This window comes from Anoplopoma fimbria, chromosome 13, assembly GCF_027596085.1.
Source record: "Anoplopoma fimbria isolate UVic2021 breed Golden Eagle Sablefish chromosome 13, Afim_UVic_2022, whole genome shotgun sequence".
In the NCBI taxonomy this organism is placed as follows: Eukaryota; Metazoa; Chordata; class Actinopteri; order Perciformes; family Anoplopomatidae; genus Anoplopoma; species Anoplopoma fimbria.
This window is the reverse complement of record NC_072461.1, coordinates 19,592,996-19,605,507: the sequence shown is the minus strand read 5'-3', so window position 1 is coordinate 19,605,507 and position 12,512 is coordinate 19,592,996. Positions and strand designations below refer to the sequence as shown.

The window sequence follows — 12,512 nt, the reverse complement described above, 5'->3', positions numbered from 1 at the left end:
TGTGTTTAAACCTGCTTTGAGGACTATACAGGTGTGATCCTGTTTGGTTTCTGTACTTTATGCCATCACTTACTGCCTCAAACATTAATCTGGTGACATTCTATATTTTTTTTATTGTCAATAAATCCTGTGAAAAGACAAAACTACCAATGAATTTAGCCTGCTAACAAGTTATGGGCATCGAATTTGTAATCTTCAATGGCTGAAAAATAGTAGTTCCAAAAAATGAAAAATATTAAATAAACTTGGAGTAACATTTGTTAATACTACAAGGCCAGCTGTTTTAGGAAATTCTTAAGCTTTTTTAAAAATGTAAATTCATGTTCATGAGCTAATTTTAAAATATATACGTATTCCACAGGAAACAATGGGCTTGGGAATAAAAGCCACAAACAAGGTAGGGAATTCAAAACGTATTGAGAGACGGACAAAAAGGCTTTGGGTTTGGTCTTTTCACATGATTTAGAAATCTAGAATATCGCCAGCCTCATCCTTTAGATTAGGCACTGGTCCTCATGTGAATACAATAATACTGACATTTATTGTCATTCTGTTGAGGAGGCCTGGGATATTTTCCCCCTTTTTCCACCTACTTCGTCCTCTTAACAGGCGAAAACAGCAACAATCACAAACACACACACTCTAACTGACCTTGGTTCTTCTCCATCAGGGGTAAGGTGGTGTCATCGTAGCCTGGCTTGCCGTTCTTGGTTGCTTTAGGGGTGGTTGCCAACGTGGGCTGGGAGAAAAAGAAGGATGCAAACATATAATATTTTTAATACCATGTTTCAAGCATTATGAATTGAAAAATGTACTCACTAGCTTCATCTCTAATTATTTATCACAATGAGAAGCAGCTGATAATGCTTCTAATATTTTTTGTCACGCAAATACTTCATTAATGGTAACGTGGTCCCTTTAAAAAAATTGTGTCTGTAATTGTTTAATTCTTTAAGAACCTGACATTACAACAACAATTCTAAGGATCCAGATTATATGTCACAGCCCTGTACCTGGAAGTGGCTTTTGTTCCAGCCGTCCTTGGTCAAAGCGTTCCTCAGCTCCTTATAACTCCAGACCGTCTGCAGCACGTGGGACGCCGCCTTGGTTTCGCGAGCTGATTGGCTGAGGGGGCAACAAAGAGTTTGAAATATATGAAGTCAGAAACCCCATCTAAACCCCAAACAGTGACAGCTCGGTATGCTAGCACGCAAATCAATCTCTATATTCAAAGAAGTGAAGTCCCCTGAGTGGCTACAGGGTCTCTAGTTTTTAATTCATAGCTAGATGAGTGCACATTTCCTTTCATTAGCTACCTCTGAGCTACCAGTATTAATTACATGTGAGTGGTGGCCTCACTTCAGAGAAAGCTAATCTCATGTGTGTCTGAGGAAATGAAGCCATTTGGTCTGCGAGTGAACGATGTATATTAATGCTTGTTAGAGTGACTCTCCGTATGATCAATACTTTATCACACAAGGATGAGCCTTCAAAAAGTGCGTTTGATCGTAAATCCAAAGTGGGGTGCAGATGCACTTCAGTTGGGAATGGTTAACCCTGTGGTAATATAAGACACCTCTTAAAAATATATGTTATCTTTCATTACCAGGTTGTTGTGAAGAGCTCGGGCTTTAGAGAAAAGGCTACTCTCTCACCTGTATGAGCAGAAGCTTCAGCTCCCCGTTATAACACTGCCCTCTGCTTCTCAAAGCCTGTTAAGTCATGTGTGGTGGGCGGTGGTGTGTGTGGGCTCAGGCTTATTAAAGTACAGTACTGTGGTAGCCAAGCCTGGGCCATCAGAGACATATCACATTATCCTCCATGAATACTAATAATAAAAGAACGCGATGGAAATTGCTTTCAAGGTCATTATGTAATTATTACATGTATAATGTCTCCATGGTGTGTGTGTGTGTGTGTGTGTGTGTGTATATATATATATATATATATATATATATATATATATATATATATATATCTCCACACTTCTGGCATGGTTCACATGAATATGAATGTATTGTAAGTGTTTGGTTCACTGTCTGCAAAACATTTTGTTTGACTTACAATATTAAACAGATAAGATAAGATAAGTGTGTTTGGGTAAACTATGCATTCTTTAGGCAGATCATTTTATGATAAAAACAGTTTTGCCAGTGTTGAGGCTCTAACCGTGCATACTCCTTTTGGGGCCACCTATGTGTAAAAAGTAGCCTAATAGATACATTAAATCCTAAACAAATCCAACTTACAACCATAAATCAATCTAAATAATACAGTCTGCTGGTTTACATGTTGTTAAGTGACATTATTATGTGATGTACTGTATAGTCTTACCTTGTCCTGTTGATGGCGACCAGCTTCTCAATGGCCTGAGCCTGGGCGAGGGAGCGGGCGTTTTCAGAGCTGTCAGTGACGATCTCATGGATGGTGTTGAGGATTGCGACCACAGTGTCCTCCTCCAGGTTTTTGGCTGGCCGCTGCTGGCCGCTGGGCAGGTTGCTCACCAAGTCCCGCATGGCATAACTTCCTGTAAGGGCAAAGTATATTTAAAGGTTAACCAGGTAATAGTGCTGGTAATAGTGTTTTATGGAACTAAAACAAAGTGTTTCAGCCAGAGGGTGAGTTACTGTTGTTTAAATGGCAAGGCATTAACTAGTATTAAAACTGTTCAAAACCTGATGACATTTTAGTGTACAGTTACCCACTTGATTTGACTAATCAGACTGCTGAACCTCACATTAGCTTTGGCTAAATGTTGAAGTGTAATTTTTCACAGATTGAGTACTGCAGATTTTGACCCCCATCTCTTACAATGTAATCACTTTAGGAAGGGATCTCTTCGAGGCCGGTAATACCACCAATAACTCTTTCAGTGCACATAAGGACATTTGAGTATTGTTTAAGAAATGTTTACCTATCCATTATGGAGCTAGGTTTTGGTTGTAGCACAAAGATAACGATCCAATGTATTTGTGTCAATTTGCAACCCTTTAATCAGTGTGTGTTGTATCACTAATGGTTTGTACCGATCAGGTCCTTGTTGCGGCGGTCGATGGACAGGTTGCGCAGGGCGATGGACACAGCTCGGACCACCTTGTCGGAGTCGGAGCGCAGCAGCTCCACCAGGATGGGAAGACCTTTCTCCTTACGCACCGTGGCTCGAATGTAGTTGGACCACTGGAGGGCAGACAGAGGGCATGGTGTGACTGTTTTTTATAATTTTCACCTTTAACCTGTATGGCAGGCTGAGCGAGCCCGCTCCGTCAGTAACTGCCTCTTGGGCATTCATACAGAGCTATAGATTCCCACCTGGGAGCAGCCCACCATGACCAAAGATCTTTTGATACATGCTGTCATGCTCACACACAACCCATACATGCACACACGCCCAATCATTCAGTCACTAACTACAAGACAGCTCAACACTCCTCCTTGAGCTTGACTAATTCGCAACATTACACAGCGGGGCTCTGAGTGGACATGTGGTATAATTTGTCCTCATTTAAATATCAGTAGATTTTACTTCTCATTTTTTTTGTAGCATGAAACATTAAGTTTGACATAAAAGGGTTTTATCTTCTAAGCACTGGTACCCCAAGAGATGTAATTAAGCAGAGACGGGCACAGCTGAACCACCAGGTGGCAGTAGTAAGCTTTAAGAAAAAAGGTAAATCCAGTGGTACAGAACTAAGCTGTAGCAAAGAATGAGGAGGATTTAAAGAAGCATCTCCGGTATCCTCCCAGGAAGCAGGAGCCAGCTTTGTCCAGATGCGACAGTGTGATGGGTTAGCTGCTCCACAGGTTCCTGAGCCCCGCCAGACTCTCTGATCAGCTCCGACATGAAAAAAAAATACAGCGAAAAGAAAGAAGGATTTCTTCTAAAAATACTCACCTGAGCTGAAAATCACTAATGCTGAATTGCAACACTAGTTATCGCACTAGTTGTGAGATTTAGGGCTGTATCTAATAATGATGAACAAAGTTCAGATGTTTATTCCATTCGAGGTAGAGGCCGTTAATGGATTTAAAGGACTGAAGGATGTGTTCACAGTCTGACACATGAGTGTAAAGAAAAGTGCTGCGGTGATAATGCTGCCGTGGACTGAATGCAGCCAGCCTGTGCTGAAAAACATAAGTGACCGCTCTTCCCCGAGGTGCTGCTCGTAAACTGGCATCTTCCTGCTAGCCTTCTCTGTTGATAATTCACGGCTGCCTGCAAGCCAGACAGCCTTTCAGCAGCTCCACAGTCCTCTAATTGGAATAAATGTCTGATCCTTGCTCAAGAGATTTCACATCATCCATCATCAGAGGCAAACATCTAGCAGAGACGCAAGTTTGGTCTATAACACTTATCTAGTCATGTAATCCCATTTAGATAGATGTTTTCTAACCATGAAAGGTAGCATCAAAGATTGTGTTTGAGCTACCTGATACTACCTTGTTTAAATATTGAGATTTATTTCAGTCTACACGTTGGTTTGCAGAGGCAGAGCAGCTACACCTTGTTTAAGTGCCCGTGCTTCCTCTCAAGCCCATCAGACTCTGTATTTTTGCTCCAATCACAATCCAAGATTTCTGCTACTGAGAGGTTCAATGACGAGGACAGACATTGCAAGAATGCAACATATGAGTAAGAGCAAGGACAGAGTGTCTACGTGTCGTACCCTCCCCAACCCTGGACTCACGGTCCACTGTCCAGCGCTGAGGTTCTGCAGAGCCCCGGCAGCGGCCTCCAGGGTGTTGTAGTTCTGGCTCTCCGTCAGCAGAGATAGGTAGAGCCTCACCACTTCGGGCTGATACAGCAGCTCAAAGCCTGCAGGGAAATACAGAGACACACACACACACACACACACACACACACACACACACACACACACACACACACACACACACACACACACACACACACACACACACACACACACACACACACACACACACACTGGTTAGACTCCCTAGCAAGACGGACAGGCCAATTAGGATGTGTGAAGGTACAGGCAGTACTGTTGAGTTTTATCTCCGACCATAGGTATATTTCTTTTGCAAAGGGAAAAGTGGAAGAAGCTTGGGTTTACCACAATGCACACAATTTCTGGTAACAGCACACAACCTTGACAAATGCCCCAAAATTTGGATTGCAGCTTTTAATGCAAAGTTTCAGTGAACATGTACACAACTCAAGGTATTCACACAGGATGGGAATACAAGTCTGTCCACTCGGGTTTCACTATAGGCTGCAACACCTTTATTAAGAAATGCTGGAACAGTGCCTAGAAACTTTCCTCAAGCATTATGATTGAAAGAACTTCAGAATTATAAATGAGGAGAACACAAGTGGGAGAAATTATTGATCCGACCAAACCCAGAGTATTTGAGAGGGAGGTTTATCTCACTAGCACATAACACATTCCACCACAGTCAATCATTAGGGCTCCCACTGATGGAAACGTAATTACATTATCAGCGATTAGACACAGCAGGCACATGGAGAGAGAGTAAAGCGTCCAATCACATAAAATCAAATATATTCACCCGGTGTTTTTCTTATTTCTCACAGACAGGTTTGTCACAAAGTGTTTTACATTGTATCAACAAGACACCAGAAGATTCAATTAAAAGGTAGGGATTATAGAACAAGGGGGTTTCTTCTGTCAAGGTCATTTTGAGCTATTCACATCTCTGGTGGGAGCCATGCATTTTTAATGGCGGGATCCATCACACCACAAGTAGGGGAGGCATCTCATTAGATTTTAATAGCTTTAGCAAGAACAATTCTTTACTATTTTGATGGTCCTGAAGGCACATTTTAAAGCATTACCAGGTTTTATTTCATATCAATTTAAGGGGATTTCTTAATTTATGGCTAAAGTGGAAAGTGAAGGTCTTCAGAGTAAGGAATCAAAACGAAACCAACAATATGCTGCTACTCACTGAGACTAAACAGCCTTTTCTGCACAAGATAGCTGACGCTTTAAAACTGGTGGCTAAAATCTCCTTTTACAGAAATACCATTTCACCAGCAGCTTCCTTCCTATCCTCTACAATAGGACACAAGGAATTTCAAATCCTTATTCGATCCCTCTAGGCTCCAATTAAAGACAGAATAACCCACTGTTTTTTTTTTCTTATGTATTCTGAGGCCAGAATTCCAAGGTTTAGTTTAAAACCCCTGTATTATGTGGGCAGGAATGTATAGGAACCCTGTTTGATAGATACACAAGGGCTGACAAGGCCCTCCATGCAGTCTTCGAGATATTTTTTTAGAATATGAGTGCAACCTGGGTCATAGTATAAAATAATGAATCAAAACCCTTAAGAGTGCATCTTAAGGTCACATCTCCTTTTTTTATTGACTTGTTTTTTTCAGTAGAAGTAAAGATAACAGTGAAAGAGTGTAATTTCTGGCTTGAGAGGTACAACGGAAACACTCGAGCTGACATTTGTGCCTCTAAATCCACCTCTCACACCCGTAATTTGCAGAGAGCAGATGCCTGGGCGCACTCTGAGATTGCCAAATACAGACACAGCTACATAGTTGTTAGCACTCAAAAAGCAGGGTTCTCAAACCCCTTTGGCGTTTCCCCTCCGAGTTCATGCCAAGACTGCTCCTCCAGAATGTGTGTGGGAGGAACTGGCAGGTCTGGAGGATGCTACTGTTGGTGCCGCTTGAAAAATCTTGAACTTATTTTCAAAGAAGCAGCAGAAGCAGGAGCCGTCATGCACAAGACCCTGGTTGTACCCGTGTGCTGAGACATGAATCACATCAATAGATTTTTTTCTCAGAGGGGGGGTCGAGTCTGCGAACCAGACACTCAGCAACATTCTGCATGCTCCTCATATTTCTGGGCCTACTGGGTGCACACTCAGCAAACTGAAGACCATCTTGGAGGCAGTCCTGTTGACACACACTTCATCTCCAAAGGCACATTCTCTCTCTGCACAGAATGTCAGCCATGTTGAACCTTTGTTGCCAAGTTTGCTTGCACTCTAAGACTGCGCCTTTTTATGAAAGTATTTTGGTAATTTAATCCGCAAATCCACATTTGCTCCATCTTGTACATCCTTGAGTCTCGGTCTGGCAATCAACTGAAGCGACTTATGAAAGTAGGATTTTGCAAATTAATGGATTCAAGACAAAAAAAACATGTACTGTACAGTAAAGGAGGATGAGAATGGAGGGAAATCCACTGGGCCTTTAAACTTATTCCTTTATCCTTAGTGGAATTCCTCGCTGTTGAGCCAGAGAATATCTCTGCCAGAGCTTTTACTCAGCGTCCTTAGTGGGGGCTTAATGTCAGCACCAAAAGCCCAAGGACGTTCCTAAAAATACTAGCCAGGTCGAGCTCTGTTGGCAACCGTATGCTGTAGCGTTGTTGTTGTTGTTGTTGTCATCGTCAGCTCACTCCTTGAAGCCTTTGGGCCTGTTAGTTGTCAGTTTGTTGGGCAGAATTACAATTCAGAGGGGAGATGAGCTGTCAGTGTGACGTGAACCTGGTTTTGCTCATGGCAACCCACAACCCTATACTCTGTGACAGACTGCCAACATGATGAGATTTTTTAAATACGGATGTATCCGGTGGTGTAGAGTGGAGTGTGTGAAGGTGCACTTCTTTTTTAGTTAGTGTTCTGATCACTTAATTAAAAGTAGGGTAAAAGTGGATATACTATACTGAGGAAGTACTTCATTACATGAGAAACTTAATTTGTTTTCTGGGGGTGTTTTAATGCAACCAATTCTTTCAAACATGTAAAAAATAGGGACAGCAAAAAGCTAAATCTGCTCCCAAAAATAAATATAAATTGCATAAGTGATATTTAAATATTGCTTTTACACTCAGAACTTACAGCAGGTACTGTAACGCTGCACAAGACTTGGTGCGTTTACTTGCACGCACACAGTCGTCTTTTAGAGACAATGGCAAAGCAAATGAAGTTGTTTAAATGTGGGGTTGGAAGTTCAGCTACCCTGTCAACATCACAAACAAATGTGCAAACTTATTAAGTCTTTGGATGCGAAGTATCCCGGCATCTTTGAGCTGGATGGAAAATTATACTGCAATATATGTACAAGACTTCAATAAGTGACACATCAGGTTATCTAGTTCAAGGTAGCACATCATACAGAACCACGGGGATAGACAAGCACTGGAGCTCAAAGTAACACAAGTGGGCAGCTCAACAACATAATAAGATGGAGGCTGCAAGAACTGGCACACACATTGACGGGTTGATTAACACCGCCCTTCACAAGATTTTCATTATTAACCTGATGTATAACTGCATAGTATCTTAATTACTCAAAATTTAAGGCCTCTAAATATGGCAACCATATTTTCAGTTTCAGCAGCCAAAAGCCGATGCCTGGCTGTCAGCCTGTCAACCTCTTTTAAATGTTAGTGTTGAGCACTTCTATGGTTTGAATGTTCCAGAATTTATGATAAGTGTGTCATACAGTGAGAGACCCACACTTGTCTGGTCTTGGTCTTGACTTGGTCTCAACCCCTCAAAGTGCTGTTCTTTTTTTCAGTCTCAATACACTGATCATGAACGAGGTTAGTGCAAAGTTAGCTGAGCTGAGCTCATCGTGTATATTTCCCCTGCTTCGCATGTTGGTGTGTCAAACAGACATCACACACAACTATGGCCTCCTTACAAGACTCCTGCTGAGCTATGCTTTATAACCCGTGCCGAGGGACAACCACACACAGACACCAAGTGTTGCCTGTATACACACAGACGAAAATGGGCACAGTCGGTAACACATGCACGAAAGTGCTCAGAAGATCTAAGCTCTAAATGAGCTGAGAGGGGAGGAGAGGCAAGTTGCTTTTCAAAGCAGAGGAAGACGGTGACAACTCCTGCAACGGAGGCGAGGCTCAATTAGTGGCCGGGTTCAGAATAGAAGGGGCTTTGTGGTGCAGCGGTGGATGAAAACTGGGTTAGAAACAAAGTTAAGTTGAAATGATTGAGTGATGCTCAGTGCAGAGCATTAATTCGGTTCAAGTAGCTTCACTATTGGCTGCAATTAAAGCCAAGGTGTAGCGGTGTGACAAGCTGGTAAATCATAATGGATTAACTGATGTGCTATGGCGAGACACACACACACACACTCGTACATGTACATGTATTATGTGAAGACAAAGAGGACTCTTCTTTCAGACTCACACACTCAGACAAACACCTCACTGACTCTGTTCTCTCAGCCATCTGCCTTCCTCTAGGATAGTTGGCAGCTTTCGTGCAGAACTGGATACACATCTCTGCAAACACCTCCACACACACACACACACACACACACACACACACACACACACACACACACACACACACACACACACACACACACACACACACACACACACACACACAAATCCACAAACACACCGTGCCCTTGCTCGGGCATGTCAAAAACTGTTGTTCATCGATCCAGTCTGCCTACAACACGTACAGGGTCTCTTCCTGCTTCTACACAAGCGCTGTACTATCACCATTTATTTACTGCTCCGTTTCCAGCATACATCACTTACATCGAATCAGAGGGACTTGATGGCGTATCACTTTCTACAACTCATAGGGGAGTTTAACAGCTCCGTGAAAGGACCGGAGAGAGATGGAGGAAGATAAAGAGAGAGCGGCAGATGGAGGAAAAACCCTAACCCTAACCCAAAAGATAATAAACAGCAGGAAATAAATAAATCCTTCTTATCTGTCATCCTCAATCTTCTTTCTGCAACAGGTTTTTGCTCTTACATAGTCATTCTACGCTCACATGAACATTGTAATAACACACAGCCTCTGGATCCTGACTTTTTGGTTCATTAAAATGCTGGTGCTGTCCAGTACCGTAGGAGCGCTCTGCTGTTGCTCTCATTGTTCAGTCTTTCAAGGTAAAAAAGAGAGGAGAAATACTATAGAGCATATGCTGACCACAGGGTCACGTTCTACCCCTGTGGAACACATGCATAAATAAATCAGGCCATTCCAGTGGGAGAGCCTCGGGTCGTAGACACTCCGGTCACATTCCACATCTGAAACTCATGCACATTCAACCTCTCCAGACCACTTTATATGTTAGCGTGTTTTTATGTATGCAGACACATGGGAGAGTGCTATAGTGCTAATGAAGAGTCTCGCGGGGCACGGCCACGGAGGGGAGATGGCTAAATCAGCACATCATTAAAAGTATCAAGCCACCGGTATAATAATGGACTGTCTCTGGTTCATTAAAAGCCAGAAGGAGAGCAGTCGAGCCACATAAACAAAACACGTAAATTGGCAGGGTTTGCAGGAGCATGAAAGCACTTCTGCCTTGAGTCATCTAGTGTTTGCAAATAATATTTTTCTTACGCCGCTTGAAGGAGCCTATTATGTTTCTGAATGGTTTCAATCGAGGAATGCATGCAAATAAATCTGTTTAGGTAATAACATACTTGTTCAGAATGGTGCGCAGTATCTTTGGGGATGGGTATTCATGTTTCCTGTTGAGTATAAACTTTATTCATGTATCTAAAAGTATTACTAGAGGAGGTGACATGCATTTAAATCTGAGTGTTGTCGTTCCATTAGTATTCTGGTAATGCATCTCAATGTCAGCCGTGGATGTAATCAGGCCCTGATACCAGATGCATCTTAATGCTGGTTATAAATCAAAGAAAAGTACACTTAATTGATTTTCAAATTAATTTTTCCGCTACTCGTTCTGTTGTATTTTCTGAACCACAGTGAAACTCTGCTACTCAACACTGGTTACATTGGAACAAACGCTCTTTTGCAAAATACAATTTGACCCATGCCTGGTTGTCCTCATACGAAGCCTGAGGGAAAACACGCGATTGAGGCTGCGAATTCCCTCTCTCTCCCGACAGACTTAGAGTCCAGTGGAGCCAAAACAGAGTGCACCGCCGGGCTGCTAAGGCCGTTCACCCCCCGGTCACCCCTTCAGACTGACAGGATCCAGGAGTCAAAGCTTCATTTTCTTCTCTCACACCCAGTTGGCCCCTGCAGCAGATTGGCATCTCTATGGGCAGCCCTGGGGCACCACACATTAGCATACCCACATGGTGGTTTGGCCTTAGTTTGTTGGTTGTTGACAAAGAGAGGCAGAAGGTGGCAACTGGCCCATCTCTTGGACAGCTACCCATCAGCTTTGGGCCACAAATATGTCCTGGTGTGATGGGGGTGTTTTAAGAGAGGGGAGACAGAGAGACAGAGCAGACTAAGAAGGGGAAGAGATCACTGAAGGCAAAAGGGGAATATGCAACACAGTTCCCCTGTCCCTCTCTCCATCTTTTCCATTTCACAACGGGGGTCCTGCTCCAGCAGTACCAAAAGTCTGGTCCATGAAAGCTCGTTTCCTACTGTTTAGCACAATAGGACCCTTTCAGTGAGCTGCCTCTGCAGTGACAGGGGAGTACTTCCTCTTCCCTGTGCTGAAAGCCCTGCTGTGGGCTTTTATTCCAGAGAGGACACATCAGCACCGGTAGCAAGACATGCTGACAAACTGACACCAAATTGTCTTAGGCGTCCAAGCACTCCTTTTACAGAGTGCATTGGAAGAGCCCCATCCCTACAGCCCCTGAACTTTAGACAGAAACAGAGCCCAGGGGTCTCTAGCTCTTGAGCCATAGTTGTATTAAGTTTTCTGTGGCTCGCTCAAGAATGTGCCTGGCAGCTATCCAGGCTTCTCCGTGGATCAACAGTGTTAATGCTCTGGTTGTTTGTTTCCAATGTCCCTCCTGCTAATGTAATAGGGTTTCAGGGCCTGAGGTAAAAGTGTTGCTTTATATTAGAATCTCTGTCAGGTGAAGATATTATTTCCCTTCGGATGAAAAACATATTGACAAGTTAAGTCACTTTTGTGTGGAGTATAACAAAAGATTTCATAACAATATGCTGCGATTCAACAAATTGCTTTCAAAGTTAATATTGCTTAATGTTTGGACATATTTGTCAGATAGTACAGGTCCCCTGTCTGTGAAAGCAGCCACACACTGTAACCAAGTGCTGCTATCTCAATGTTCTGCTAAAAGCTGTGCATGTCAGGGATCCAGGTGCTTTTAGTTGGAAATAATAACAAATGACAGATGGGGGATAAAGTCAATTCCATTTTCCGAATTGTATTTACCAATTCGTTGGGCCAGTCATGTGCACCCCAAACTGAATTATGATATGTGTGACAGCAGTGAAAAATAGCACAGTAACCAATTTTAGAGTCTGTTAAAGGTGGAGTTCTACAAATATAGCTCATGATACTAAACATGACAGCTTGACAAGAAAATTGTGTATCCTGCTTTAACTCTCAGTGTTAATCACTGAATCGTTATGCCGTATTCACATTTTTTGTAGTTATTGGGATTGCCAGTTTGACTGAAATAAACTGAAATATGGAATGAATAATTAAGTCGTGCCAAAATACAAGTCGTAATTACAACTGTAAAACTTTTCCAAGTCAAATTAGTTAATTATATGTAATTCAGGTTTCAAATTTCCCATTGTATTTGTAACCATAAATA

General features: G+C 42.5%; 1 protein-coding gene across 5 annotated transcripts in view; it reads right to left on the bottom strand.

Annotated features, from left to right (window-relative positions):
- arvcfb (ARVCF delta catenin family member b) overlaps window positions 1-12,512 on the bottom strand; it is a 133,656-nt gene that overhangs the window by 10,876 nt on the left and 110,268 nt on the right. For all 5 annotated transcript variants that reach the window (XM_054610346.1, XM_054610343.1, XM_054610347.1 and 2 more), the window contains 5 exons: window positions 4,686-4,813; window positions 3,027-3,177; window positions 2,335-2,527; window positions 1,014-1,125; window positions 652-739 (listed from right to left, as the gene is read on the bottom strand). In XM_054610346.1, coding sequence (XP_054466321.1) covers window positions 652-739; window positions 1,014-1,125; window positions 2,335-2,527; window positions 3,027-3,177; window positions 4,686-4,813 — 672 coding nt within the window. The remainder of the gene's footprint in view (window positions 1-651; window positions 740-1,013; window positions 1,126-2,334; window positions 2,528-3,026; window positions 3,178-4,685; window positions 4,814-12,512) is intronic.